This window comes from Leuciscus leuciscus, assembly GCF_965113295.1.
Source record: "Leuciscus leuciscus genome assembly, chromosome: 5".
Classification (NCBI taxonomy): Eukaryota; Metazoa; Chordata; class Actinopteri; order Cypriniformes; family Leuciscidae; genus Leuciscus; species Leuciscus leuciscus.
This window is the reverse complement of record NC_138729.1, coordinates 36,426,073-36,452,187: the sequence shown is the minus strand read 5'-3', so window position 1 is coordinate 36,452,187 and position 26,115 is coordinate 36,426,073. Positions and strand designations below refer to the sequence as shown.

General features: G+C 36.5%; 1 protein-coding gene across 2 annotated transcripts in view; it reads left to right on the top strand.

The window, feature by feature from the left end:
- zmat4a (zinc finger, matrin-type 4a) overlaps positions 1-26,115 on the top strand; it is a 160,182-nt gene that overhangs the window by 108,379 nt on the left and 25,688 nt on the right. Inside the window, exon 7 of one of the 2 annotated variants that reach the window (XM_082169805.1) lies at positions 1,362-2,449. The exons of the other annotated variant lie outside the window; for it this stretch is intronic. Within the exon in view, the coding sequence (XP_082025931.1) occupies positions 1,362-1,389 (28 nt within the window). The 3' untranslated portion in view covers positions 1,390-2,449. Of the gene's footprint in view, positions 1-1,361; positions 2,450-26,115 lie in introns of those variants that run through there. 2 annotated transcript variants of the gene reach the window in all.

Sequence of the window (26,115 nt, the reverse complement as noted above, 5' to 3'; positions counted from 1 at the left end):
AAAGGAAAGCTTGCGCCGCAGAGGCACGGATGACTGAAACGCGGATTTAAAGGAGCGGCGCAAAGGGAAATATGTGTTGCAAAGTCAATGCTGCTGAAGTTTTACTTTGCTAAACTTTATTTTTTCTCTCAGTGGTTAACTTTTCTTTTGCAAATTTTTTTTTTTTTGCAAAAAAGCAAAAAAAATTCTCAATACTCTATTTTTATTTGCAAAACATATTTTTTTTTTTGCAAAACATATTTTTTGTTTGCAAAACATTGTTTTATTTTGCAGATATATATGGCCCTATATTGACTCCATACGTCGCATCATCCAAGTGGATGCTGCACACTGGTGGTGGTTGAGGAGAGATCCCCTGATATGATTGTAAAGCGCTTTGGGTGTACAGTAGTACATATGAAAGCGCTATATAAATGCCTCATTCTATTCTATTCTATTCTATTCTATTCTATTCTATTCTATTCTATTCTTTTCTTGAGCCTTCAGCTTTTCTTGAGATAGCTTAACTCTTGGATAATGATCACTTATAACTGTGGTGTTATCCAGAAAAAAAAATAGGATATTTTATTGGACACAAGTTATTAGAAACTTGCAAGATTAGACAAATTCTACTCAGTTTATAAGCAACTTGTACTAAATGACAACATTTAATGGCTATGGCTTGATCCTTGAATTGCTAACCTGATTCAAGTTTTACCGTGTAAAACCGTCGGAGCAATAGAATATTCTTTGACAACCAGAAAACAAATATCACCAATTTTCCACCGTTTTACTGTTACTTTTAAAGATTTGTCCTTTTCAAGGGTAAAAGCCACTTTTTTACATTTCATTGTAAATATTTAATGAGACGTGAACATGGTTTACAGGATATAGAAATTATTCTGCTGGCAAATTACAGACCTCAAGCAAAATGTTCCCCTTATATTTTACTGCAAGATCTATTTTTTTCTCTCTCCCTATATCTGCATTGGTGGTATAGCATTAGAGTTCGGGTTATGGTAATGTGTAATGACATAACACCCTCATGTTTTTACACAGCACATTATTATCTTTTGTTCCAGTGAAATTTCACAGATTTTTCAGCCCTGTCATTACAGCGAGAAATGGATGGGTACTTTTGTTTTGAGTGCGGGGTACATGTACTGTGTTTTGACTTTAGCTTTTAAACCTGTCTGATAGAGACACGGGATTGAACACCAACCACTCCAAGCCCTAAAGCAGAAATCTGAAATGTTTTCCTTGAGCTTTCCGATTAGATTACAGGGTTGGATAGGTGAAAATTCAAAGGTATACAGTGGTTCTCTGTAATGAGCATTATAAGGTATCATCTGACCTTCTGAACTTTCTTTTTCTCTTTTTAGCCTAAAAAATCAGCTGTGTGTCCAGTGAGCCAATGGGGAAAAACTAGATGATTGGATTGATGTCAGACAAGCTGTGATCAGCTTGCCCGGGATTTTCTCTCTCTCTCTCTCTCTCTCTCTCTCTCTCTATCTATCTATCTATCTATCTATCTATCTATCTATCTCTCTCTTTCTCCTTCTTTTACTCTGTTGTCTTACTCTCAACTTGACTGCAAAAGAAGATTAAAGATCCTCTTAAAGTCAGCCTTTAGTCATCCCGAACCCTTTCTCTACCTCCCAGCCTCCTCTACAGCAGCTCACCTCCTCATGACTCAAACACAGACATCAGGCTCTGAATCTCTGGAGGAGATGTGACTTCATCCAGTGACACCCATCTGCTAGTTATTCTGTTATTGCGCCAGAAGTTTATATAGCTAAACTCAGTCAGTTGTTGTGTGCATGACTGAATACCGTACTTGTGGTCACTTTCTCAGCTAAGCAATATTCATCCAAAAATCTGCCAAATTAATCATTAAAATCATAACAAAAGTTGACGTAAAAAGAGAATGCACTCTATAGAAACTGTTGTCCACATTTTACTTTTCTGTCTCTCATTTTTATGCACTATTTGTTGTTTGTGTGCAAACAATACACGTTATACAAATATCTATGTGTTTTTGGCCTAAAAATATGGGCATTCGGGGCAGGGTTCTACAGAAACAAAATTTACTAGATGTGTTTGTTGTATGTGTATGTGTGATCTGTAGATAGCTGTTTGATGAATGGGCATTTGAGAATATTTGTAAGCTAATGTTGGCCTATTTAGATTTCTGGTCTGGTTTTTAATACGTTTTGGAAGTTTTGGACAAAATGAAGTTATAAGTCTTCAAAAGAAGATCAGAAAACACAGATCAAGCAGCTAATCCTTCATTATCCATCACTTATTTTACATGCCCGTTTCTTTTTACATGCCACTGTGAAAACAGGTTAGAAGATGTGTACAAACATACTGTAATAATTGGTTTTTAATAATATTCTAATAATACTTGAAAATTATTGTTATTATTAAAAACGTATGTTAAAAGATATTAAATATAATTATTCAGTGATCATTATTGATTTGCACTTTCTGCATTTCTATTCTTTATTTTATTTTTTTAAGAGTAAAAATAGCAGTTTACTTTAAAAATATATTAATTTATGACTCTCTGGAATACTTGATTCTGATTGGTGAATTGTTGCATTCGACTGTCAAATATTTCTCCCTAATGGCAGTTGTGGAATCCAGGAATCCTTTACTCTGTTTCTCTTTTGTCTCTGCAATTGAGCTAATAGAATAATTTCAACCAATATCATCTAAAAAATGTGTACGTTAATGTACAGATACATGGTCATTATCCCGAAATAAACTCCTTTAGTTTGATAAAGGACACCTGACGCTTTTTTTTTCTTTTGTGATAATGGTTGACTGTCAGTACAGTATTCCTTCTTTATTTGACTCTTTATAGAAATATGTGTATCCCTTCATGCAATCAGGAAAAAGCTAAATATATTTGACACATGACATAACACTTTATCAAAGCCAGATCTCTTGAGCAAAACATAACATATTATTTAGCCAAGTGTGGTCGGATGTAATCGGTCATAATGTATATAATTAAAGATTTTATTATTAACCAAGAACAATTCAGTGCACAAATAATCACTGCTCTGTCGCAAAGATGGAAGAATTCATTTATGCATTGTTTCATTGGAACCAGTGTGTGTTCCCTTTAAAGAGAGAAAAGGGAAAAACAATCCTGTTCTCTCCCTCTTTGTGCTCTGGGTCATGTGATCTACTGTGTCTAAAAAAAATAAAAGACACTTAAAATCACTTCTGATACAGTGTTTTGATTTTCACCTTCATTTACAGTAGATATGCTTTTTTTTCTTTCTTTTTTTTCTTAGTGGGTCATTTCTCTTTGGGACATCATTATTTCCCAATTTGAGCTGCAATGAATGACACAGGTTCATAATTCACTCTGCAGTGAGTACAGGCCTTCATCAAATGTAATTAACATTCAGACGTCCCATTTCCGACACTAATTAAGCTGCAGCATGACATGAAATTGCCTGGCAGAATCCCCCTATGCTTCTGATACTTTACCTTAGATACCAAAAAAAAAAAGAAATCAGCTGTTGTGCTTTTTGTCCTCCTTTCCCTCTCAAAGGACAGATATTCAGACAACCATGTTCATTCTAAGCACCTCTGCACCTTCGGTCTCTCTGCGAGTCAAAGCCATTTATTTGATAATGAACTTTTCTAATGAAACGTTCCATTGCTGTGCTCCCCTTTCATGCATCCTGACCCGTAGAGATAGATTATTCTAATTAAGTGATGCCGGCAACAGCGGCACCTCATCAAAAGGCCTGAGTCATTAATTCTGCTCATGAGGAAATTTAAATAATGGAATGTAAATGGGGAATGCTCCCAAAAGGGATCTGTCTGTGGGGATGTTAATGTGAGCAAATGACAGTGTGTAATAAAGCAGCTCTGTCCATCCCAACAGAGTCCAGGGACTGGCCTGAAGAAAAAAAAAAAGATATATAACTCATCCTTAAGTTCAATGTGAAAGCTTTGATGTGCTTTCAGGTTTGCTTAAAGGATGGCAGAGCTATCTACGTCTGCCTGATTGTTATTTTTGGTATATAGGTAAGTGCCTTTTAGGCCCCATAGACCGCAACTCACCAGAGTCATAAATAATCTAATCCTCCAAGCCCCTGTTCTGTCTCGTTGCACTGGAAAAGCAGATCCATTGGAGGCCTGAAACGATCAGGGGTATCCGTTTTTCCACATTTGTGTTTTCTAAGAACATCCACTTAGTGAAGAGATCAAATGTTTTTGTAGATGTACATGAGATCAACAATCTTCCTAAACCATAACATGGTTTCACTACTTAATAACTGCATGTGAAGATGTAATATATATGAAAACGTGATGGAAAGTGTCTATTGCTAGTGCACGGCTCCTAAGGATGGCCTGCTGGCCCAGGTCAGGTTGATGGAACACTCAAGTGTGTTTATGAATTCATGGAGTTGCTTTCAATCTTTATATACTTTCCAGGTTTGTACAGAAAAAAATTATCTGTTTAATGGAAATTATAAATATTTTTAGCAAACAATAAAAATGCATTGCCAGAAATAAACATAGATTATTCTTATTTGATACAAGGCAAGTAGGAACTACTGGCCCGACTGACTATCAGGGAAAATAAACCATTGTTGAACCTTGTAGTCTCCACTGTAAGTGAAACTATTAATTTAAAACTTTAATGCTATTATAATTCTTTCTTTTTGCAAATAGATTTTGGGCATTACAATAAAACTCGACAAAAGGCATTAGAAGAAAAATAAATCCCAATTAATGACACATTAATACATTCTATTCTTTATGCATAATTTCTGTAATTTATAAATAAATAACAGATTATAGGTTAGGGTTTGGGAAACCCCCTGGGGTTTTTTAAGAGAACTGCAGGGGGTTCGCAAGTTGAAGAAAAGCAATTTTTGGATTAAAGATTATGTTAAACATTCGCTGGTTTCCGCCTCCTCCTTCCTTGAACACAAACCTTGTTACAATCTCCATATATGATAAGTAATGTCTTCGGTCCAAACAGATAAACTGCCTCAATGCACCTGAAACTTGCCCACACCCACCTTCCTATGCGTACAGGCACTTCTCACAAGTTGAAGGTCCAACCCCCCCACTCCCGGAGCTCGATTTCAACCGAGGGGGAACCTCTGGCACTTTTTTGTTTTTTTTTCTCTTCAAGCACTGTTAACAACTAACCTTAATGCTCATACACGGTCACGAACATAAATGGAATGAGTCATATAGAGTAGGTTTGTGAATGAGGAGAGCGCAGAATAGATTAGCTGCTGTCTGTTCCAGTTAGCACCGGCATGGATGAAGCCCAGGCTTTAGCCAGTGGGAGACATCCAGGTTGTCAAGGTACATCCATCCGGCCCGGCATAAGCATTCTATGCTCGCACTTCCATGCAAGGGGGCCCAATTACAATGAGGAAAAACATATATATATAAAAAAAGAAAATTGTAAAACACATTAAGACATTTACTATATAAATGAATACAATTTAAAATATCTATCTCCATAGTTCATCATTTTAGTTTATTTAGTTTAGATCAGTCAGATATTAGTATGTATGTATGTCAGCTACCGGGGTTGGGGTGGGGCCCAAAAATGTATTTTGTGTATGTCACAATATGAGGTAAATCCGGCCCTTGGCCCATCCCCCACACTGCCATGTGCATCTATTCGCTGCGGCACTATAGTGGTTATTTGCTTTTAGAGTGCGTGTTTGTAAACAGCTCCATCTCTCTCTTGCTTGCTCTGACATTACTATGCTGTGGGCAGAGGGGGTGGAATGTCTGTCAGTGCATGTTAGTTCACCACCAGTTAAGGCCTGCAGTCAGAGGCTAAATCGGAGCAATGTTTCTGCCGCACTTGTGCCAGTCAGCATCACAAAGCTCCAGAGAGCCAGAGCCGTATACCCTGGCACCCATATCCTCAGCCCGGGGCCACCTTCCTGGAAAGGCGACTTAATTTAACCCCTGTTCCCCCAAGGTTTTTGTGACCGTCCGTGACTCCTAACCCCATCAACACGGCACTGTAATTTCCCAATGTGAGGAAGCACAGGGACCTACAGTAATTCACCCTCATATGTGCTGTGGCTTTCTGACATGAATTAATAATCTTTTTAATGTTCCACCAGACCACAATTTATTCTGGATGAAATGCTCTGCATGACAATAATATGAAGCTGATTTAAATGTAATTATTAAATTGTGTAATTGAAGAACTGATCATGTATTCACTTGTTGCTGATTGTGATGGAAAGCAGGAAAGCTTGTCTGAAAATTGTGCATACATAATCAAGATATAACTGTATAGAACAAGGTTTGCATTTCAAATTAGTTTTTGTATTAATACCGTATTTAAAATTACTTTACACAGTATAAATAAATTAGTTTCAGTCCCCCCTGGAACCCCTTAACTATTTCTGCACAATTGACTGAGTCCTTCATTCAACCGATTTGTTCAAATGAACTGATTCTGGAAAGAAACGTGACTGTGGCTACATCCGAAATCGCGTGCTCTTTGAGTGGGTACAGCTTTTAAATGTGACCCTGGATCACAAAACCAGTTACAAATCGCACGGGTATATTTGTGGCAATAGCCAACAATACATTGTATGGGTCAAAATTATAGATTTTTCTTTTATGCCAAAAATCATTAGGATATTAAGTAAAGATCATGTTCCATGAAGATATTTAGTAAATTTCCAACCTTAAATATATAAAACATTTAATTTTTGTGAGTGAATGCAGCACAATCGTGAACATAAATGGACAACTTTAAAGGCGATTTTCTCAATGTTTCGATTTTTTTGCACCCTCAGATTCCAGATTTTCAAATAGTTGCATCTCGGCCAAATAAGGTCCTATCCTAACAAACCATACATCAATGGAAAGCTTATTTATTCAATTGATGCATAAATCTCAATTTAAAAAAAAATTGACCCATGTCACTGGTTTTGTGGTCCAGGGTCACAAATAAGTACAGTAATAACTATGTGACAGTTAAAAGTGTCCATATTGGGTTTTTTTTTAATGATTTTGGACACATACTGTTTTTTTGGCCTACTACTGTATATAGTTGGGAAGTATGCATATTCGAATGTAGCAAGTCTTTATGAATGAGTAATTGAATAATTTACTCAACAGATTTGTGCAAAACAATGGAACAAAACACCACAGTGTATTGTTAACTTACAGTATATGATGTTTACTTAGTTGATTATTACTGTATATATTTCAGTTCTTTTTACTTTGAATTAATTCTAATTAAAGATTGCAGTTTCTGAACATGTTTTTAAATCAATTCAACTTAGTCATCATGATTTCGTCATTCATTAAAAAAAAATGTATATGTGCAAACCCAACATTGGCAGTTCACAAAAGTTCAACACTGCCAACTAAATCATGGGTGCAAAACTCCCCAAATTTTCCATTAGACTTCCACTTACTGATTTCATAAGCTGTACATTACTCACTTTTAGTCACTGAGGAAAAAACATTCAGCTTGTACTATGAAACTTTTCTTCAAGCTTCAGAGAATAAATTCATCTATTCATCCATTATTCATCAGTTCAAAGGCCAGCAGCTACTCCAGAGTGCAACCGCTCTTCCTTCTCCTCATTCTCCTCATTCTCCTTTCCTTCATCTCTGCGGGATCAGTCTTACACAATCTCAAGCTGCAGTGGGTCTTCTGTATAGCATATCCCAGTTCATTTCAGGTCTAATTGAAGAAGAGCTCAAGACATTCACAAACTGCTATTGCAACAGCATAATAACGAGAGATCAGAGGAGAGGACCAGAGGCCTTCAAATCAAGGTCAAACTATCTGGCTTGTCAAGTATTCCATTCACAGCATTCAAGAACTGATTCAGCTAAAAGGTAAATATTTTCAAACATTACATTTTTTATTTTATTTATGAGGGCCATAATCCTGCACTGTATAATTTGTGTGCAAGTTTCAGCTGTCAGATTGAGCTTCTTTTACTGTGCTGGTGATTAAACATTATATAAATCCGCCTGGGCCCATATGCACTTGCATACCCTACATACGCTACGCCACTGCTTCAACCCATTTACTGTACGTGTTTAGATGAACATTGAGCATAGGGCAACAGTACAAAGGTTTAATGTTCTTTAGACTTTAATAATTCACTCGTATGACTTATTGAGTTGTGCATCTTCGAGACACAATAAATCAGTCATTCTTTCAGGACAGAAATGAAGGTCTACTCGCATCAAAACGTAGTATGAACTTAGTGTGTGCATATTACATTGTATGTTGCAAAAATTGGAACCTCTCATGGACATCTATCATGAATATCATGCACATCATGCGTCTACATCTACATCTATCTATCACACCCACATCTAGTTCTACTTTCATTCATCCTTAATGAATCAAAGACATTAGAGTCAGGGCCATAACACAGACATTAAGGGAGATAAGTAAATATTCAGATTTTAATAAAAAATACTATAACTACACCCCTAAAAGAACCCCCTAAGCGAATATTCATTTTTATTTTGATATTGCATGTGATTATTTTCATTTTATCATGTTTATCACACTTACCCATGTAAGATAGTTATGTTTCCATTAATCTGGCATGCTTACATGACACCTGTCACTGATGAAGATTAGTCAGTCTGTGTAAAAAACAGAAAGTTGCATCCTGATTTTTTTTTTCACGCATAGTTATTGCACTATTCACCTATAAGCTTATTTGGATGGATGAATGGATGGATGGATGGATGGATGATAGATATTAAAGCTCATATAAAAAGGTTGGTTGCAGGCAGCCCAAGGCAGAGCTATATGTAGGCATAGGATATTACACACATATATAATATAAAATATATATTGTAAAATGATCTCTGGCTTAGTGCTCTCTGGCGGGTCATTGACCCTTAATCACAGGTGAAAGACATTTGCAGTTTGTTGTAAATGAGCTCTGCTGGACATTCACAGGGGTTAACATTTCAAATTTATCTAATTTATAAATGATAGAACTATAGGTTTAACATCAGATGCACCTGACCTGCTGTAATATCACTCCCAGGATATAATATTCTATGATTAAAACTGCCTCATCATAAATGGGCAAGCTTTACATATGTGTCTCCTGTGAAAGAGGAAATTATCTTCATTAATATGAAATCCGCCTTTAATTTATAACTCTGCAGTGGCGGATGCTCCATTTCTCCAAGATTTACCATGGTTCCTCTGTGGCAATCCTTCATTTATACATTTATATGATTCTCTCCAATACTCTGCAGATACTGTAAATTTATACAGTGACACAAAAATAAGTTATTAGGCTGTCATGATTGCAGGATGATTATGAATTTCACACAAATTGACTGAAATTAAGAGAGATTTAATCATTAGTGCGCAGTGTGTAGTGTACATGCCATATGCTCATGCTTCAGTTATTAAAAGCGATTTAACTGATGCATAACAAACAATGGCTCCATTTACATGTTTTATACTGCGGGGCTGTTGAATGTTTGATTCTGATTAGTTGACAAACATTCTGAGGTGTGCAATTATTTTTCAGTAAATGTACAGCTAAAGTAGTTCCAGGCAGATCTTGACCGCATTACAGTTCAATATCACTTCACCAAATTATTACAGTTCTTTCAAAGGTCCTTACAGCAAAAGAACCAAACACACACAAAGACATTGACAGTCTTAGCCACATTACCACCTCAGGTGTGCATTATTTTTCTAATAATACAACTGTATGTCGTCAATTATTCCTTGCTTATATCAAACATAAATAAATCTAATTGCAATATGATGCATAAGAGAGGATCATACCATTTGACACGGATTACTCTTGAAATTATTTTTCCACTCAACAGTGAGAGAGTACACTGTCTAAGTGCAATGTTGTGAACTAAATGTGTTTTTTTTTCAGTGGATCCAGCATCAGCAATAAAGGGGAGGACATGGGCCATTAAGGAGCCACATTATGAGATGACATGAAATACAGTTATGAGACACAGATATATATATATTACAGCGTGTTATTGTAATAGATTTAGGTCACATCCATTCACATTCACATTTAGTCCTCCCTGCAACTTTCTTCTTTTTTTTTAGATTACTGCTTTACATCAGCTGTTTTGTTTCCCTTGCCACAATATTGAACCATTATGGGAAAGAAGATTATATTTGTTCAAATAAGGGAGGCTATTAAAATGGCTTGTTTCACTTAGAGATGTGATTGATTCAATCTGTGGCTAGAATATTTTATAATTCTGTTTCTACTTAGTAAACATTAAAATAAACCTATCACAATTCTAGACAGAATTGTCAAATGTAATCAGGATGCTTATCAATAGTCAGTTTTCTGCCCTTAGCTTAACCCATTTGTGGCCAATTTTTTCTGAATGGTTTCATGCATATAGTCGTGTTAATAGTGTCCTATGTGAACCTGTTTTTTCAGTACAAAAACTGCTAAACTTTGACAAAAAGTAACTTTTATTGTTATAATTGTGATTTCATATGTATATATGAATCCAACTGGAAAAAGTTGTGAAAAAATGTATTTTAGTTAAATAGACAAATAGTGGAACTCTGCAGCCACCTACTGGTTAAAGTAATAATTTTTTACTTTTAAAACTGCATTTTCCGAAAGATGGGCAGTTTTTTATAAAAAAAAACTATATATATATTTATATATACACATTTTGTGGAGTAAAAATGTCCAAATGTGGAGTAAAAACAATAAACTGAGTAAAATTACATTTGTAAAAAAAAATAAAAATAAAAAAAACCAGACCCCGAACAGCCCGTCTGTACACCACAAACGAACAGCGCACAAGGGTTAAAGTGGTGGAACATAGTGCAGAACAAAGTGCAGCCATAACAGGGCATTGTGTATCAAAAAGTTAAATGAAAATAAATAAAAATTAATAGAATGCAGAAAAAATTACATCTATATAAAAAAATAACAGTGCATACAGACAATTTCTGTACAGTAGAGATGTCATTTAAAGGGTTAAGTTATGCTTATGCACTAGACAAGACCAATAACCTTGATTTATTAACATATTAATAATACTATTAACACAGTATACCGTATTTCCCCATGATATATGTACTTACAAGGCATTTGCCCACCGGCAACTATAGTTGCCGCTTGGACTTTTGACTAAGTATACAAAAAACTATAGATCTCTTGTAAGATTTGTTTTGTTTGGATGATTCTAGAGATCTTCATGATTATGTAGATATATATATATATATATATGTCAACAAAAAATACTTATTAGTAACATGAAAATGATCTTTCTTTGGGAGGGTTTGCCTTCGTCATGCTTCCTGGAAGTAGGGGTAGGAAGTTGACAGCCTCATGTGACAGGAAGGACGTGAATACCTTTTTTTTTCTTCTTCTTGAAATCCTTTATTTGGTTGTTTGCTTGCATGTCATTGAGATACAAAACAGGGATAACATCTAAAAAAATACTTACAAAAGGAAAATGTACACTGTATACTATAAACTGCGGCAACAATAGTTGCTTAAATGGGTTAATGCTTGGGTTCATCTGGTCGGTAAAGCAACAATTCTCATTTTTATATAGTTAAACTTGATGTAGGCTACTTAAAACTTAAACTGAAATAAAAAAATTATGAAAACAATATAGACATTAAAAAAAACAATGAGAACATTTAAAAATGACAAAAAGACAGAAAAAAAAGGATTATAAATATTACTAAAATATTTTAACAAAACTAATTGTATCTAAATGATAGTAAAATAACTCATCCAGAAGTTTGTCTTTTGCATCAAAAATGTTCTAATGCAATCGAGTATAATTTACAACTGTTACTTATTCGCTCTTTTCAGAGGCATATCCTAGATGAACAAGACATATCTCTGAAGTTACAGCTTGTTTTGTTTTTTCAAATAGAGATAGGTCATAACCTCTGTATAATATAGGACAAAGGCCCCAGAGCCCAGTTCCTCTCACCACCAGTGCTGTGTTACTGTCCCCAGCAGTGATGTGGAAAGGACATGTCGACATGCTTTTGGCTGACCGGCTGGCATTGCTCTCACGTTAGATAGCTGATATGAGCTATCAGACCTTTTTAACAGACTGCATCAAGTATCAGGTGGTCTTCAGATGTGAGAGGAGACAAGACATGCACTGACCCCTATTAACCTTGCTACTACACATGACTGCGGCCAGGTTCAGAACCTGTTGCTGGATCTGTTTGCAGTTGAAACAAAATATCAGATTCAGCTGAGTGGTCTGGCAATGTCAAGTTACGATGCATTGCTAATGTACAATTATGCCTGCAGAAACAACTTCAGCGTTTTCAAACTTTTTGATGCCAAGGATCTTTAAAGGGATTGTTCACCCAAAAATGAAAATACTGTCATCATTTACTCACCCTCAAGTTGTTCTAAACTTGTATGAATTTCTTTCTTCTGCTGAACATAAAAGAAGATATTTTGAAGGATTTCAGTAACCAAACAGTTGATGGGCCCCATTGGCTTCCATAGTATTTCATTCCATACTATGGAAGTCAATGGGGCCCATCAACTGTTTGGTTACCCATATTCTTCAAAATATCTTCTTTTCGAGTTTTGGGGGTGAGTAAATGATGACAGAATTTTCATTTTTGGGTGAACTATGCCTTTAAATAAGCAGGCATGATCTTAGAGCTGTTAGGACTGTTTCTGGGGGTTCACTTTTTATTTTACCTACCTTTTGTCTTCTGCATTCTCCTTACCCTTGTCTTCTGTTCTTCCCTCAGACTCATCCCCCAGAAACAGTCCCATGGACCCAGCCCCAAACCCCATCTCTGCAATAATAATTAATAACGGCTGGTTTACTTCTTCCTGCCTCTATGTATTAATGGTCATGGGTAGCCTAAATGGGTTCCATTCAGACCTTAACATTAAGGGGCCTATCTTGCACCCAGCGCAATTGACTTTGTACACCGACGCATGTATCATTCCTATTTTGCACCCGCGCACAGCAGACTTTTCCCTCCACAGACGCACGTCGGTAAATTAGGAAATTAACTTGCGCTCCCGGGGGCGGTTCAGCGCAAAGAGGAGCCGTGTTCCGGCGCAAACGTTCCCTGGTGCTATTTTGCAGGTTTAGAAAACAATTCCGCCACTGACCAGGAAAAACCTAGTCTAAAGTTAGTGGCGCGTTGCGCATATTATTTGTATGCTATTTTAAGGGCGCATGCTTGGCCATAATTAATGTAGCGTGTGCACAACGCGCATACACTTTGCTTATCTCATCTACACACAGACGCAGCAGTTATCATTTTTAGAAAACCATACATTATTACAAGGAAAAATATTAACACACGAGGGAAATCATTGTTGTGTCCATGAAGATGTGAAAAAATAGGCATAAATCTAGCTTACACATTTACCCAAATTTTTATACGCCTGTTTAACCGAAGCTAATTTGGGTGGGTTTCTCCCATCCCCATACAATGTCACTTCTCTGTGTTTTATGGCCCTGACGAGAACGTCGGTCTCCTCGGCTGTGAACCGCTCCTGGCGCGCGCCTGGCAAATCTGCCGTTATAATAGCACTCCGCCATGGAACAAGCATGCCTGCTCTTAAAGGGAATGTGAGATGATGCTCTGATTGGTTCATTTCACGTTACGCCCAAACCACACCTATGAATAATGAAGCTATACTTCAGACCAACCCATTTTAGATTTGCGTCAGGCGCAAGAGTCATTTATCCCGCCGGTATAATAGCAACAGTGCCCAAGACCCGCCCACAAAGTTACTTGCGTTTCGCGCTTGATACTTGCATTTTAGATCGTTAAAATAGGGCCCTAAGTCTTTTACTGTTATATGTCAACAAGATTCAACAAGACATTTTCACCTGGCTATACCCAATGTTTAGATCTGTTGTGGCATTTATGCAAATTAGCACATACATAATTAGATTATGCACTGTTTGTCCATGTTAGCAAACAATTAAAAAAAACTTGTAATAAATGTTTTGTTTGTCTTGATGTAAGTAATCAACTCAGAAAGTTTCATGGTGATATCTAAAGGTTAAAATGTTTACCCCATTCACATGAGAAAAAGAATGAATAGGCGTATAAATAGGCTATTTGGGTCTTTTTCGAAACTTTCCCCTAATGGGATTCTCCTGGGCTTTTTTTTTTTTTTTTTTGCTCAGGACATATTAAGGATACAAAATCAGTTGAGTTTGCGTCTGTTGCAATTTGTCCTAGGTTGACCCCCATTTTGGCTAAAAATGACTGGACTAATAGGCGGGTCCACAACGTGCGTACACTTTGTCCCGTAGATGGTCTAACAGATCCGTTTCCTCACTAGAGAAGCGTTGTTTTTCCGCTTGCAAATTCCGCCATATAAATAGCGAATCCGCCATGGCACGAGCACAACTGGCTTTTAAAGGGAATGGGAGATGAGACTCTGGTTGGTTTATTGCGCGTTACGCCCAAAACACACCCATTACTCATTTAGTGAATAGGGACAACCCTTTTAGACGCCAAAACTAGCAAAAGTGGATTCGGATACGCCCTAAGTGCACTTGTGCCCTGCGCTTTAGACCATGCGCTTAGGTCGTTAAAATAGAGCCCTAAATCACAATAACTATATGGTTTTGAGCCAAAAAACACAACTGCTCAAATCCTTGTTTTCTCTAGCCACAGTTTCTGTATGTTGATTTGAAACACCAACCAATAAATAAATAAATCTGTAAAAAATTGATTATTATGTAAAATTCTGGAATATTTCTCAGTTCCTTATCTTTGCTGCCCTCTTACCTCTCTCTCTTTTTCTAGCAATAAAAGTGCTGTTAAGGTTGGCCCTAGGATGTCGTTATGCAATAGGTTATAGCTGGTCAGGGCCACTCACCCAGCTCTATTTTAAATGAAGGTTGTTTCAGTAATCGTTTTGAATGACATTTACGTCAGCCTTTCCTTTACACAGCCCGTCAGGCAGCAGCTTTGTGTCAGGAAAATACTTATGAGTTATGATGCTAGGAAGTAGTATGTGCCATTGTGGTGGTGATTTGACATTGGTGGGTTTTTCCCCCAGACTGCAGTTTAAAAGACCCCCGTAGAGGGGGTTGGGAATTGAAGCTTTTTCTATGTGTGATGAGACAGAGGTGAGGAGAGAGTCAAAGATGGATTTTCACACACTTATAATGTTCCTCCTGCACATCACCAAAGAAATGTCAGCTTGACATGAAGATGAAAGTGTGTGTGAGAGAGAGAAAAAGAAAATAATTATTTATTTTCTGTGATACTGATGTAAGCTTTTTTGTGATGCTGTCAATGGGCAATTGATAACATAAAATACATTTAAAATAATGTCACTTTTCAGCACTACATAGGCCTGTTTACACCTGGTCACTTAATGCGTTCTCTCAGATCGGATAGCTATCCGATCGCGAAAAGACCAGGTGTAGCCTAAATGCCCTCCAAAACGCATTCGAGACGGATTTAAATCTGATCGCTCAAACCACATCAGAAGGTGGTCTGGGCCGCATTCCAGACGAAACTGGACAACTCTGCAACTGGTTGTTGAAACCACATGTGTACATTTTACTCCTCCCAAAATGTTAGAAAATAAATGTGTGAGAGCATGTTCTAGGCTATGACATATTATAGCCAGATATTATGGCGCTACCGCAACACGCATCGCTGCAGAAGAACCGTTTTAACAAATCAGAGAGCTATCCGATCAGTAAAAACGCATGAAATAACCAGGTGTAAACAGCTCTCTCTCTCTCTCTCTCTCTCTCTCTCTCTCTCTCTCTCTCTCTCTCTCTCAAACACACACATACACAAACAAACAAACAAAATGAAATGCATACAAAATGACAAAATAAATAAAGTGTGCCAAAAAATTGGAATTCCCAGAAGGTTTGTGTCATGCTAAATTGTAAGTGATCGCTCCTACTCCATCAGAGTGCACCAATACACTAAACTTTATTGCCAGTGATTAAGATAATGTTGTTTTTATGGATGCCAATGTGATGATTTTGACCATATATTACTTAGTGATAGTATTATTGAAAGCAATTAATTTTCCACTAAATGTCTATTTAAAATGACTCATCTGGCCAAAGTAAACACAAACTGATTTACGACTGAGAGTTCATAGGCACTGTTCTCTACTTCCAGCAGCTTAGAATAAGTAGTGCAGAGTGATAAGAAATGATACAGAACCTAGGGAGACACTTTATTAGGAAGCAGACTATTCCATTAATCATATCTGAGATCAATCACAATGCTGAGCACAGAGTCATCAGCTGAATGATTCAGCAATTACTGAAGTATAAATTACCCTTTACACACATTATGAAACAAATTGGATGTTTCTTTTACCAGATGTCACTGACTGGTAGCATGTGGCACAGCACAGGATACCACAAAAAGCAAATGTTGTCGTAAATAATCAGACCTCTTTGTTTCTTATCTTTGCTTTTCAAAGTCTCAGTAACACCGCAGTTCTGGTGTGAAATAAAACTTGTTGGATAGGTGACAAGCTCTCTCAGGAGGCTTCATAGGGAAGGTTTTTGCTTCTCTGTCCGCAGGTTCATAGACATCATCTCACTGTGGAATCACTTGACATTTGGGCTTTTAACCATTCCCTGCACCCCACTTCCTTCCTGCTGGCAGATAATTGCATCAAACATTGGTGATGACCTATACAAGCAGACTGCATGGAGGGCATGGCTCAGCTGATCCACACACTTAAACTCAACTCTGATCGAGCGGAAACTGGGTTGGATTAATATGGAGCATGCAGATCGCTCGTGCTGGAACCAGCGAGCCTCTAGGGAGAGATCGGCCCACTGATACTTTTGTTATTGATATCACACTAGGAGCCTGGGCCATAATGGAAACCTCAGAAACAAACTTCTTGTTATATCTCAATAAATAAGGAATATTGAATATATGCAAAACATAATATTAAGTATGCTAAAATAGCCAGCAAGACACATCTCTGAAATAGAAGCTTTACAATAAAAATTATTTAATGTACAGTATTTATTAGATCCTCTATGTAGCAATTATGAATATATGAATATGATTTTCCTTTCACAACAAAACTAGTATTTAAAAAAATGTAATAATCAGCAAACTTTTAAGGAAATCTGGCTCACTGTCAGAATTGTCATGTTTTAGTGACATAATCTCCGTCGCCAGGCAACAAAAGCACATCTGGAGTTATTATCTTGATGTGGCCTCAATGCCAAATGTTGTGCTAATCAACCAGTGCCAGGGAGGCTCTTGTATTCGTTTGGAAACCGCAGAGGAAAGCAATAATTACGACTCCTAAATTAGTGTGCAGGAATGAAATTGATTCACATTACTGTTTCTGTGACAAAGGACCACTGGTGTGAATGTAATTTTGTCTCAGAACTGTGGGCAATGTTTGCTTGAATAAAATGATGTGGAGCAGGGGTTTGGTTATTGTGATCTGATCAAGAGCAAGTTTTTCTCTGTAAATTGTGGGCATTTTGGTGGGAGAAAATGGTCACAGGATTTTAAAGTTTTGGTTGTTTTGGTGTAGGGATCACAGAGAGCAACACAGGGAGATTGATTTAGAAATCGTTTTGAAATTACAATAGTCTATACATGCAGCAGGATCAGCTTATACATACATTTTACAGATAAGCTCTCGGGGGCACATGCTCTCAAAATTGGACTCAATAGAAATATAAATGCATGTCTTCTTATAGAAGGTAAGAACAAAGATGTCTCTGAGTACTGAAAATCCTCAGGGACTTCTTAACGCGCTTGCGCTGACCTTTTAAAAGTCACGGCTGAAGAAATCCAGTTAAAGTTCCATTACCTACAACCCCTCACTTCCTCAACCAGTTTCAGCCTTACACCTTAAAAGTTTTATTTTAAACAATGTTTATGCTTTACAACAGTCCTTTACGTAGACCAGGAAGGTTACACTACAACAGCATTTATACACACACACACCCACACACACACATAGTATATATTGTTAATTCATGGTTAATCATAATTAATGCTAATTCATACAACTTGAAATACTAAAAACATGTAAATTATGTATGTGTAAAGATTAATACCAAAATTAATCAATGTAAAAGTATTGTTTATTGTCAGTTCATACCTAATGTATTAACAAATGTGACCCTGGACCACAAAATCAGTCACATGTAGCACGGGTATGTTTGTGGCAATACCCAACAATACATTGTATGGGTCAAAATTATTGATTTTTCTTTTATGCCAAAAATCATTAGGATATTAAGTAAAGATCATGTTCCATTAAGATATTTTGTAAATCTCCTAATGTAAAAATCTCCTACTGTTTTGTAAGTGGATGCAGCAAAAGCACGAACATAAATGGACAACTTGAAAGGCGATTTTCTCAATTTTTTGATATTTTTTGCACCCCTATAGATTCCAGATTTTCAAATAGTTGTATCTCGGCCAAATATTGTCACATCCTAACAAACCATACATCAATGGAAAGCGTATTTATTTATATATGTATAAATCTCAATTTCAAAAATTGACCCTTGTGGCTGGTTTTGTGGTCCAGGGTCACAAATGTTAACAAATGGAACCTAACCGAACTGTAAGGTATTGCCATGTAACTGTTCTACAATTTAGCTTTACCTTTTCAGAGACAACATGACTTGATTTTCAAAGTTTTACAAAAAACAGGGAAGTTTAAATGTGAAATGCAAGCGATAATAAGTGTGTCCAACCTAAAATAAAAAAAGCATAAGTTTAATTGAAATGTATTTAAAGAGCATTAAATACAAAGGCCAAAATAAAATGCAAGCAAACAATATCCCCAGTAAAGCAAAGCAGAAACAATCAGCTTTTCTGTAAGAGATTGAATGTAAAGGCATATTCGGCTATGCTACAGTTAGTCATGGGTGACATTGAGTCTCAACGAACCCTGCAGTAGTGCTCCATTATTCTAGGCTGATGTTTCTCTCATTTCTCTCTTCTAGTGTGGGAGGATGGGGTGGGGTTTTTAAAATCTAACGGGACTGTGCTGATACCCACATATCTGAGCTCTCACTTCAAAGGCTGCAACTTAAAACACCTTTCCACTGATCTCAAGGCCTAAGTAATTGAAATACTATTTTACGTGCTGAAGGCGAATTATAAAGGAAACAGCATTTAAATTCACACTCTAAGAACTTGAAGGGAAAAGAGACCATTGACCCTGATGAAAAAAGGCCAGTATTGGATGCTCTTGACAAGACTGTTTAATCAGCTTAACCAGCAAGACTTCTGTGGTCAACCAGCCTCACTGCGACCATTGATGCTACAGCACAACACCAGCATTATAGCACGCACCAGCCTGCTTACACTGGTCTAAGCTAGTCTTTTCAACAAGATAGTCAGAAGTAGTTCTAGAAGAAGTAGAAGTAGAAAATGCTGTTAAAATATTAAAAATGATCTCCAGTTTGACAAGTTAGATGAAACCACATGCGTCAAAGGGGAAATATGCATCAACTAATGACATTAAGCCTTCAATATCCTTGGAAGTGAATTCCAAACAGACATTAAAGAGACTGTTCAGTCCGGCCTCCCTTTGATGCCAATAGCCCCCTGATTTTATATTCCTGTGGATAAATCATGAGGAACATATTTAATGAGGACATATTTAATGAGGATCAGTCCAATTTTCTTTCTAACCTATGTGTTTGATCACTCACATGCAATACGGAGTAAAGAAGAGAGACACCATTTTGTTTGTTTGAGCATTTCATTTTATAGTGTCCCCAAACTAGCACTTTACAAGCATAATGATTGGTTGGGAACTGGGGTTCTTTATCTACTCTGACTGTGAAATTAATAGCTGCAGCGAGAGAGAAGAAGAAAGGCAGAGCAATTGCAATGCAGATCAAGATGAGGAATGTTGTGTCACAAGCATCCTAATCATGTTTTGAAGATTCAGCATAATCTAGCAGCGAAGAGGAAATGCGTGCTAAATGAGATGGCGGGGCAAAAACACAAGTGTTGGTCCACCACACTATGGGTTTTTTTTTTTTCGCCTTTGCTTGACTCATAGTTCTGGGAACAGTGATTTCTGCCTTTGATCGCATGGTAAACACATTCGCTTTTCAGATGGTTTTGTTTTACACAGCACAATACCAGTCAGAATTGGTGATTTAAATGACCGTGAGAGGGATTAAGTGCAGTTTGCCAGGCTATAAAACTTGATGCAGACTCTGATGCAGGATCATTGATTTTGAAATCATTCATTAACAATAGTCCATGTACAACATCAGGGATTTACAAGTACACATACACACAATAACATACTATTAGATAATATCCATTCCTTCCCTAAGGTGAGATTTATGACTGGAAGCTTTGAAGCAAAATATCTATATTTTTGTAAAAAAAAAAGAAAAAGAAAAGTATTTTGTCATGTCAAGTCAAAATTATTTTATGAGCAAATCAACTTAATTACATTAACTCACACTCATGAAAGTAATTTGTAATGGTCAGATTGGTTAGAAAAAGTTAACAATTGCACAATTTTAGGGAGATTTTAAAGTCCCCCTGTGGTGAAAATCAAGGTTTTAATATTGTTTATACTGTATGTCTATGTGTTTTTTTCAATATGCCTTAAGACAAACCATGAGCAAATTCACAAGTCAACCCCATTGCTGAGTATTTTCTCCTTAGTGAACCAAAGACAGTCTCAAAAACACGGTTTGAAATCCAACTACCTTGTAACCAATCACGTCAGTGTATGACCAGATGAGTTGATCTCTGAGCTGGTTTGACTGAGTGGAGGAGGGGCTAAATTGCATATTCATTGAACCGCGTATACTAAATGAGGCAAGGGTGTAGAGTTACATTCAAGCTATTTTAAGGCATCAAAAAAAACGCTTTGTCATTTTGGTGATCAAAGATGAGTTTTAAGGGATAAAATGATTGACTGCACTTTAACATGCAAGGAAAGAGTTTCCTATCTATTTTGCTGCTGCAATGTAGCAAAACTCCTATCATATTATACGTCCTGCAAATAAATCTTTTTAAAACGTTAGACATTCAAAAGGAATAAAAAGCATGTGTGGTGTGTTATAGCATCTTCCCTCCCCCTACATAGAGACAATTGATTTGTGGCTTTTCAAAATTTAAATAATGGATGGATCTGGCAGTCAATAGTGCATGGCCATTCATCTTGATTTATGTGCTGTAGGGGCCCATCTGGCTGTTCCCCACTTTATTCTCAGTGGAACCCAATGAGCAGAGCATTTTACACTAACTCCAAAAGTGCCAGCAGGGCCAGAAGTATCATGCCCATTAAACTGACTTTTGAGCCAAGTGGATTTTAAATGCAACTTCTAAAAAAGATCTTTGAAAGTTACGTTGCATGATTATTGTATAGAATTATTACACTAAAAATATCTATTATTATTATTATTATCATAAGAATTAAAGAAAAATGGGTACATATTGTCAGTCGTTTTACACAAAAAATTGTCATCATCTACCCACCTTCATGTCAGCCTTTCGTATTACTTTTTACCCATGGAATAAAATATCAAAGCTGCTCTTTCAATGCAACAAGAATGCATTATGATCACTGGTTGTCAGGTTTATTTGCATTTTTGCTCGGATTATTGAATACAAAAAATAAAAAAGATAAAAAAATGACTGAATGAATAAATGACACACATAAATGACATGCACTAAATTATCCACGTTTGGATGTATGGATGTTCACATTTATTTCTAACAACATTCTGAATTGACCATAATGTGCACTTCATCCTCTAGAATACAGATGTGGTTCACTGACTCATGTACTGTATCACAGCCACAATGAAAGTATTCTATGCAGTGACAAGGATAAAAACAATGACAAAGTATTGATCTTATGTGAACACTTTTTGAAAAGGTCTGGTGTCAGTCAAAAGGTCAAATAACTCAAATGAAGCACTTTGACACTGCCATACTAGCAAGCTAAGGCTATTCATCAATTTCTGTTTAGCACAGAAAATCAAATGCAAGGTTCTGTGTCAAAAACCTGAAAGACAGGCACTGAGTTATTTTAACAACCTGTGCCACGGGATCTTCAGATAATGCATTACTAAGGAGGAGCGAGCATATGCTTATTAATATGCTATTAAATTAAGTCTAGACTGTACAATGTGATAATGTATGGAAGAAAGTCATTATGTTTAATATTACCAACAAAAGGTCATCTTTAATAAAGTGAGACATATGTTTCAGAGAAGCTAATCAGTTTAAGCTGCTATGATTATTTGCTCTATAAACAAAGTGCCTCATTATCACAAACTGAATAAGAGACTAATAACTGATATCATGCTGAGGTACCGATCCATTTTGTCCCACTACAGCTATAATACCACACAAAACAAGCCATTTCTCAAGCAGACAGATCACGAAAAATAGATTGCACAAGGCTCACGGGTGCAATTCAACAACATGTCACACAGTTAGTGGAAGTAGTGTACAAGCAAAAGGTGATGATTTTAGACATTTAGAGTCAACTCCTTTCTTTTCCACAGAGATTTGCTGTCTTGCCCGTTTGTTTTGATGCCTCTGGACTGCCTGGAATTGTACTACAAACAGATACAAGAAGCACAAGCAAACATGTTTCCGTAATGATTTTATGTCAACTCTTTGTTTGCTATTCATGGGACGATGATTTAGAGGTAATGCAGCTACTCTGTCATGAGGATTTGGGAAATACACAGTGAGAATGTGAGAGACGAAAAGAATGAGAAGAAACAACTACAGAACAACACACTGCTATAGAAACTTTGCAGTGACCTGACATTTCTCCAGCCCTCAAAAATCCAATAGCCAATTGCTGACCTGTTTCTGAGGTTACAAGTAGATACTATCTGAATTTGGACTTGTTTGGAGCAACAATACAAATCAAACATTCCCACAGTTTGGAGCAGGTTCAGTTATTACCAGTAAACAAAAATTTGAGGCATGATTACCACAAGCTTAAGTCTAACCTGAGGCAATCTTATTGAAAAAAATAGGCTGTGTTAACACTGTAGAGAAATAACTTGAGACTTTCTTTCGATCTTATCCCGGTATTCTGCGTCTAAAACGAAATCCTCTTATTTTTATAATTAATCAACAGGAGACTAGATTATTATCTGAAACATTATCCCCCAGCACTATGTGCAAACTGAAGAAAGTGTTCATCTGCCTGCCTGTGCCAATGGTATTTTAATAAGCAGAATTGAAGATCTAGAGGGAAAATCAGAAAGTTAAGCTAATGGACAAATGAGTGAATGGATGAATTACTGTTATAATTAATCACCAGGAGACTAGATTATTATCCGAAACATTATTCCCAACACTACATGCAAATACATTCTTCTAACCGCCAATAGCCACTTTTTACCAGCAGAAGTGACGATCAAAAAGGAAAATCAGTAAGTTATGCTATTGGACAGGTGAATGGATAAATAAACAGATGCTTTAAACGCAGCCCATTTTACATTCTCTGCATGTCCTTGTATGATGCGTAATTGAGTTTCATGTTTTTGTGAAATCTCTCCCCACAAAAAAAAAAAAACTGCAGTTACTGTATGCATGCCATTTACTGCTGTGCCACTCTCAGATGCATACATTCGACAAGCCAGGTGGTTTAAATGTATGCATGATTTATGCAAGCCGATTGTTATGCATATATGGTATGTAATCCCTCATGTTACCATTGTCTCTTGTCTTGCTTTGTCCGTGTAACCCATTGTTTGGTAAGTCCAGTCCATGTTTTAGTTTGTTTTGTTAATAAAACTGCACCTGGATTCTCACTGCAACTCAGTGGACTTTTGTTACAAGTGACTTCCTACGTGACAGATGTTCCATGTACATATCTACAGTTAAAAACTTTAGAATTTGGTGCACTGTGAAAAATATATATGATCAATAAGTGATGACAACGTATGTTTTTACAATAAGTTAAGCCATTTTCAACTTTTTCATAAGTTATACAAGATTCAAGTATTTTTTTTAAGTCAGTTTAATGTAATTTTAGTTGAAATGACTTGAACAGTTGATTAAACAAGTTATTGTAAATAAAAATTTAAGGCAGCAACTTTTTTTTACCGTGTAAGATTTTTTCTTGATTTAGAAAGAAGTCCCTTATGCTCACCAAGTGAACACATTAATATTGTAAATTATTATTACAATAAAAAAATATAACATTTCTTATTATAGCAGCATTTTCTTATTATTAACAGCATTTATAGAAATCTTTTGTAACGTTATGATTGTCTTTACTGCCACTTTTGATCAATTTAATTCGTCCTTGCTTTGTAAAAGTATTAATGTTATTAAAAAAAAAACACAAACAATGACCCCAAACTTTAGAACAGTAGTATATATATACACTAACCATTCATAGTACATATAAATGTACATGGGCATCAAAGGAGAAAAAAAAAAGCCTCCTGTATCTTTTGTTGTTAACAAGATATTTTGGCACAAATTCATCACTTTGTAGAAACTAGTTGACATCCTCTTTAAAAATAAGCAAGGTAAGAGAACATATAAAGACCCGGACTTTTATATACAGGTTCACTTGCACAAGAATAAACATGGTTTGTCAACATAGGGTTGCCTAATGTACAATGGGGTCCTGAAGCAAAACCTGTTTTTAATTGTCTAACTGAGCCAAAAAGACAATTTGTGTTGTGCAAGACGCAAAAATTACCTATACAAATTCCTTTACAAAAGCAAACCCTTAAAAGTCATAGAATAATTCTTATATTGCTGTCAAGTCGTTGATTGTTATCATGTGGCCACTTACGCAGTCATGTCATCTCACTATAGTTTTGTGCAGAGAGAGAATGTAAGTGGAAGTGAGATGTGAAGATGTAGGAGGTTTTAGAGTGCTGCCCTGATTAGGTGACCCGAACCAGGGGGAGGATGTACAATTATGTCTCGTTGCTGAGGGCAAAATGAAGCTGAGATTAATGGTAGGAGACAGATGGACTGGGGGTTGAAGAGCTGCATTACTGCAGTGCTGGAAGTGAGTTAAGGTCAAACTGAAAGATGGATAAAAACTTCTGTTTATTTTTCCTGGGAATGTGTGGACTGGATTTTTGACATGAAATGTTCAGTAACCACTGACCTTCCTCATCTTGTTTTTCTGCCCTCAAATGTCTCGGGGCGTCACAGCATGTAAAGCACAGATATGCAAACTGGGTAGGATGGTCCCGCACTACTCAAACATTGGTATGTGGGTGGATGCACATATTTTCTCGAAACACTAGGTGCCGCACTGCCGCTGTAATGAGCACAATTTGATTTTCACTCATAACTAAGGACATCTTTTTTTCTTTTTTTTGGCAAAAAAGGTTTTGCCATTTATGAAAAATTTACTTAGTCCCAGGTTTTCTGCCATCTGGGGGTAAAACCGTACAAGAATCCTTTGTAAACAATTAAACTGTTTTAATTTTTTTAATATTTTTTGCTTGCAAATCTCATTTAGTCAGAACAAGGACATGCTAACAAGTCAAACCTTAACCCCTTGAAAACATCCCTGTAACTCTGCCTTCATTTTATTTTAGTAGCCAGTGATTTCAGTTGTTAAATAAAAGATTGTCATGAAATTTTAGAAAGGATGTGCCTTCAGAAGTTTTGCCACAAAATGGCAATTTAAAATTGCTCAGGACCAATACATTATGTGTTGGAATAAGCTTTTTCTTTTTTCCATTAATTAAAGGAATAGTTAACCCCAAAATAAAATTATACCAGAAAAATATCCATATTTAAATCTTTATAAACTATAATCACTGGCTTCTAGCAACGGCCGAACGCGTGTTCACGAGAAAGTTGAGTTGACCTCTCAAGTCAAGTTAAGTCACATTTATTTATATAGCACTTTTTACAGTACAGATTGTTTCAAAGCAGCTTTACTGAGATAACAGGAAAATAATGCAACAAAGTTTGTTTCTACTGTACAGCAGATCTAAGAAAATAGCATCATAGTCCATCTTAAGTAAGTTGACCCGACGAATGACGTATACGCGTAGCATAAAGCCCTCATTATGCTTCTGCGTCAACTCCACGGCGTAGCTACGCCGTCACTCCAACGGCGTCGTGACCGTTTTATGGTTCTGCGTCGAGTTGCGTTGCATCGCGGTGCA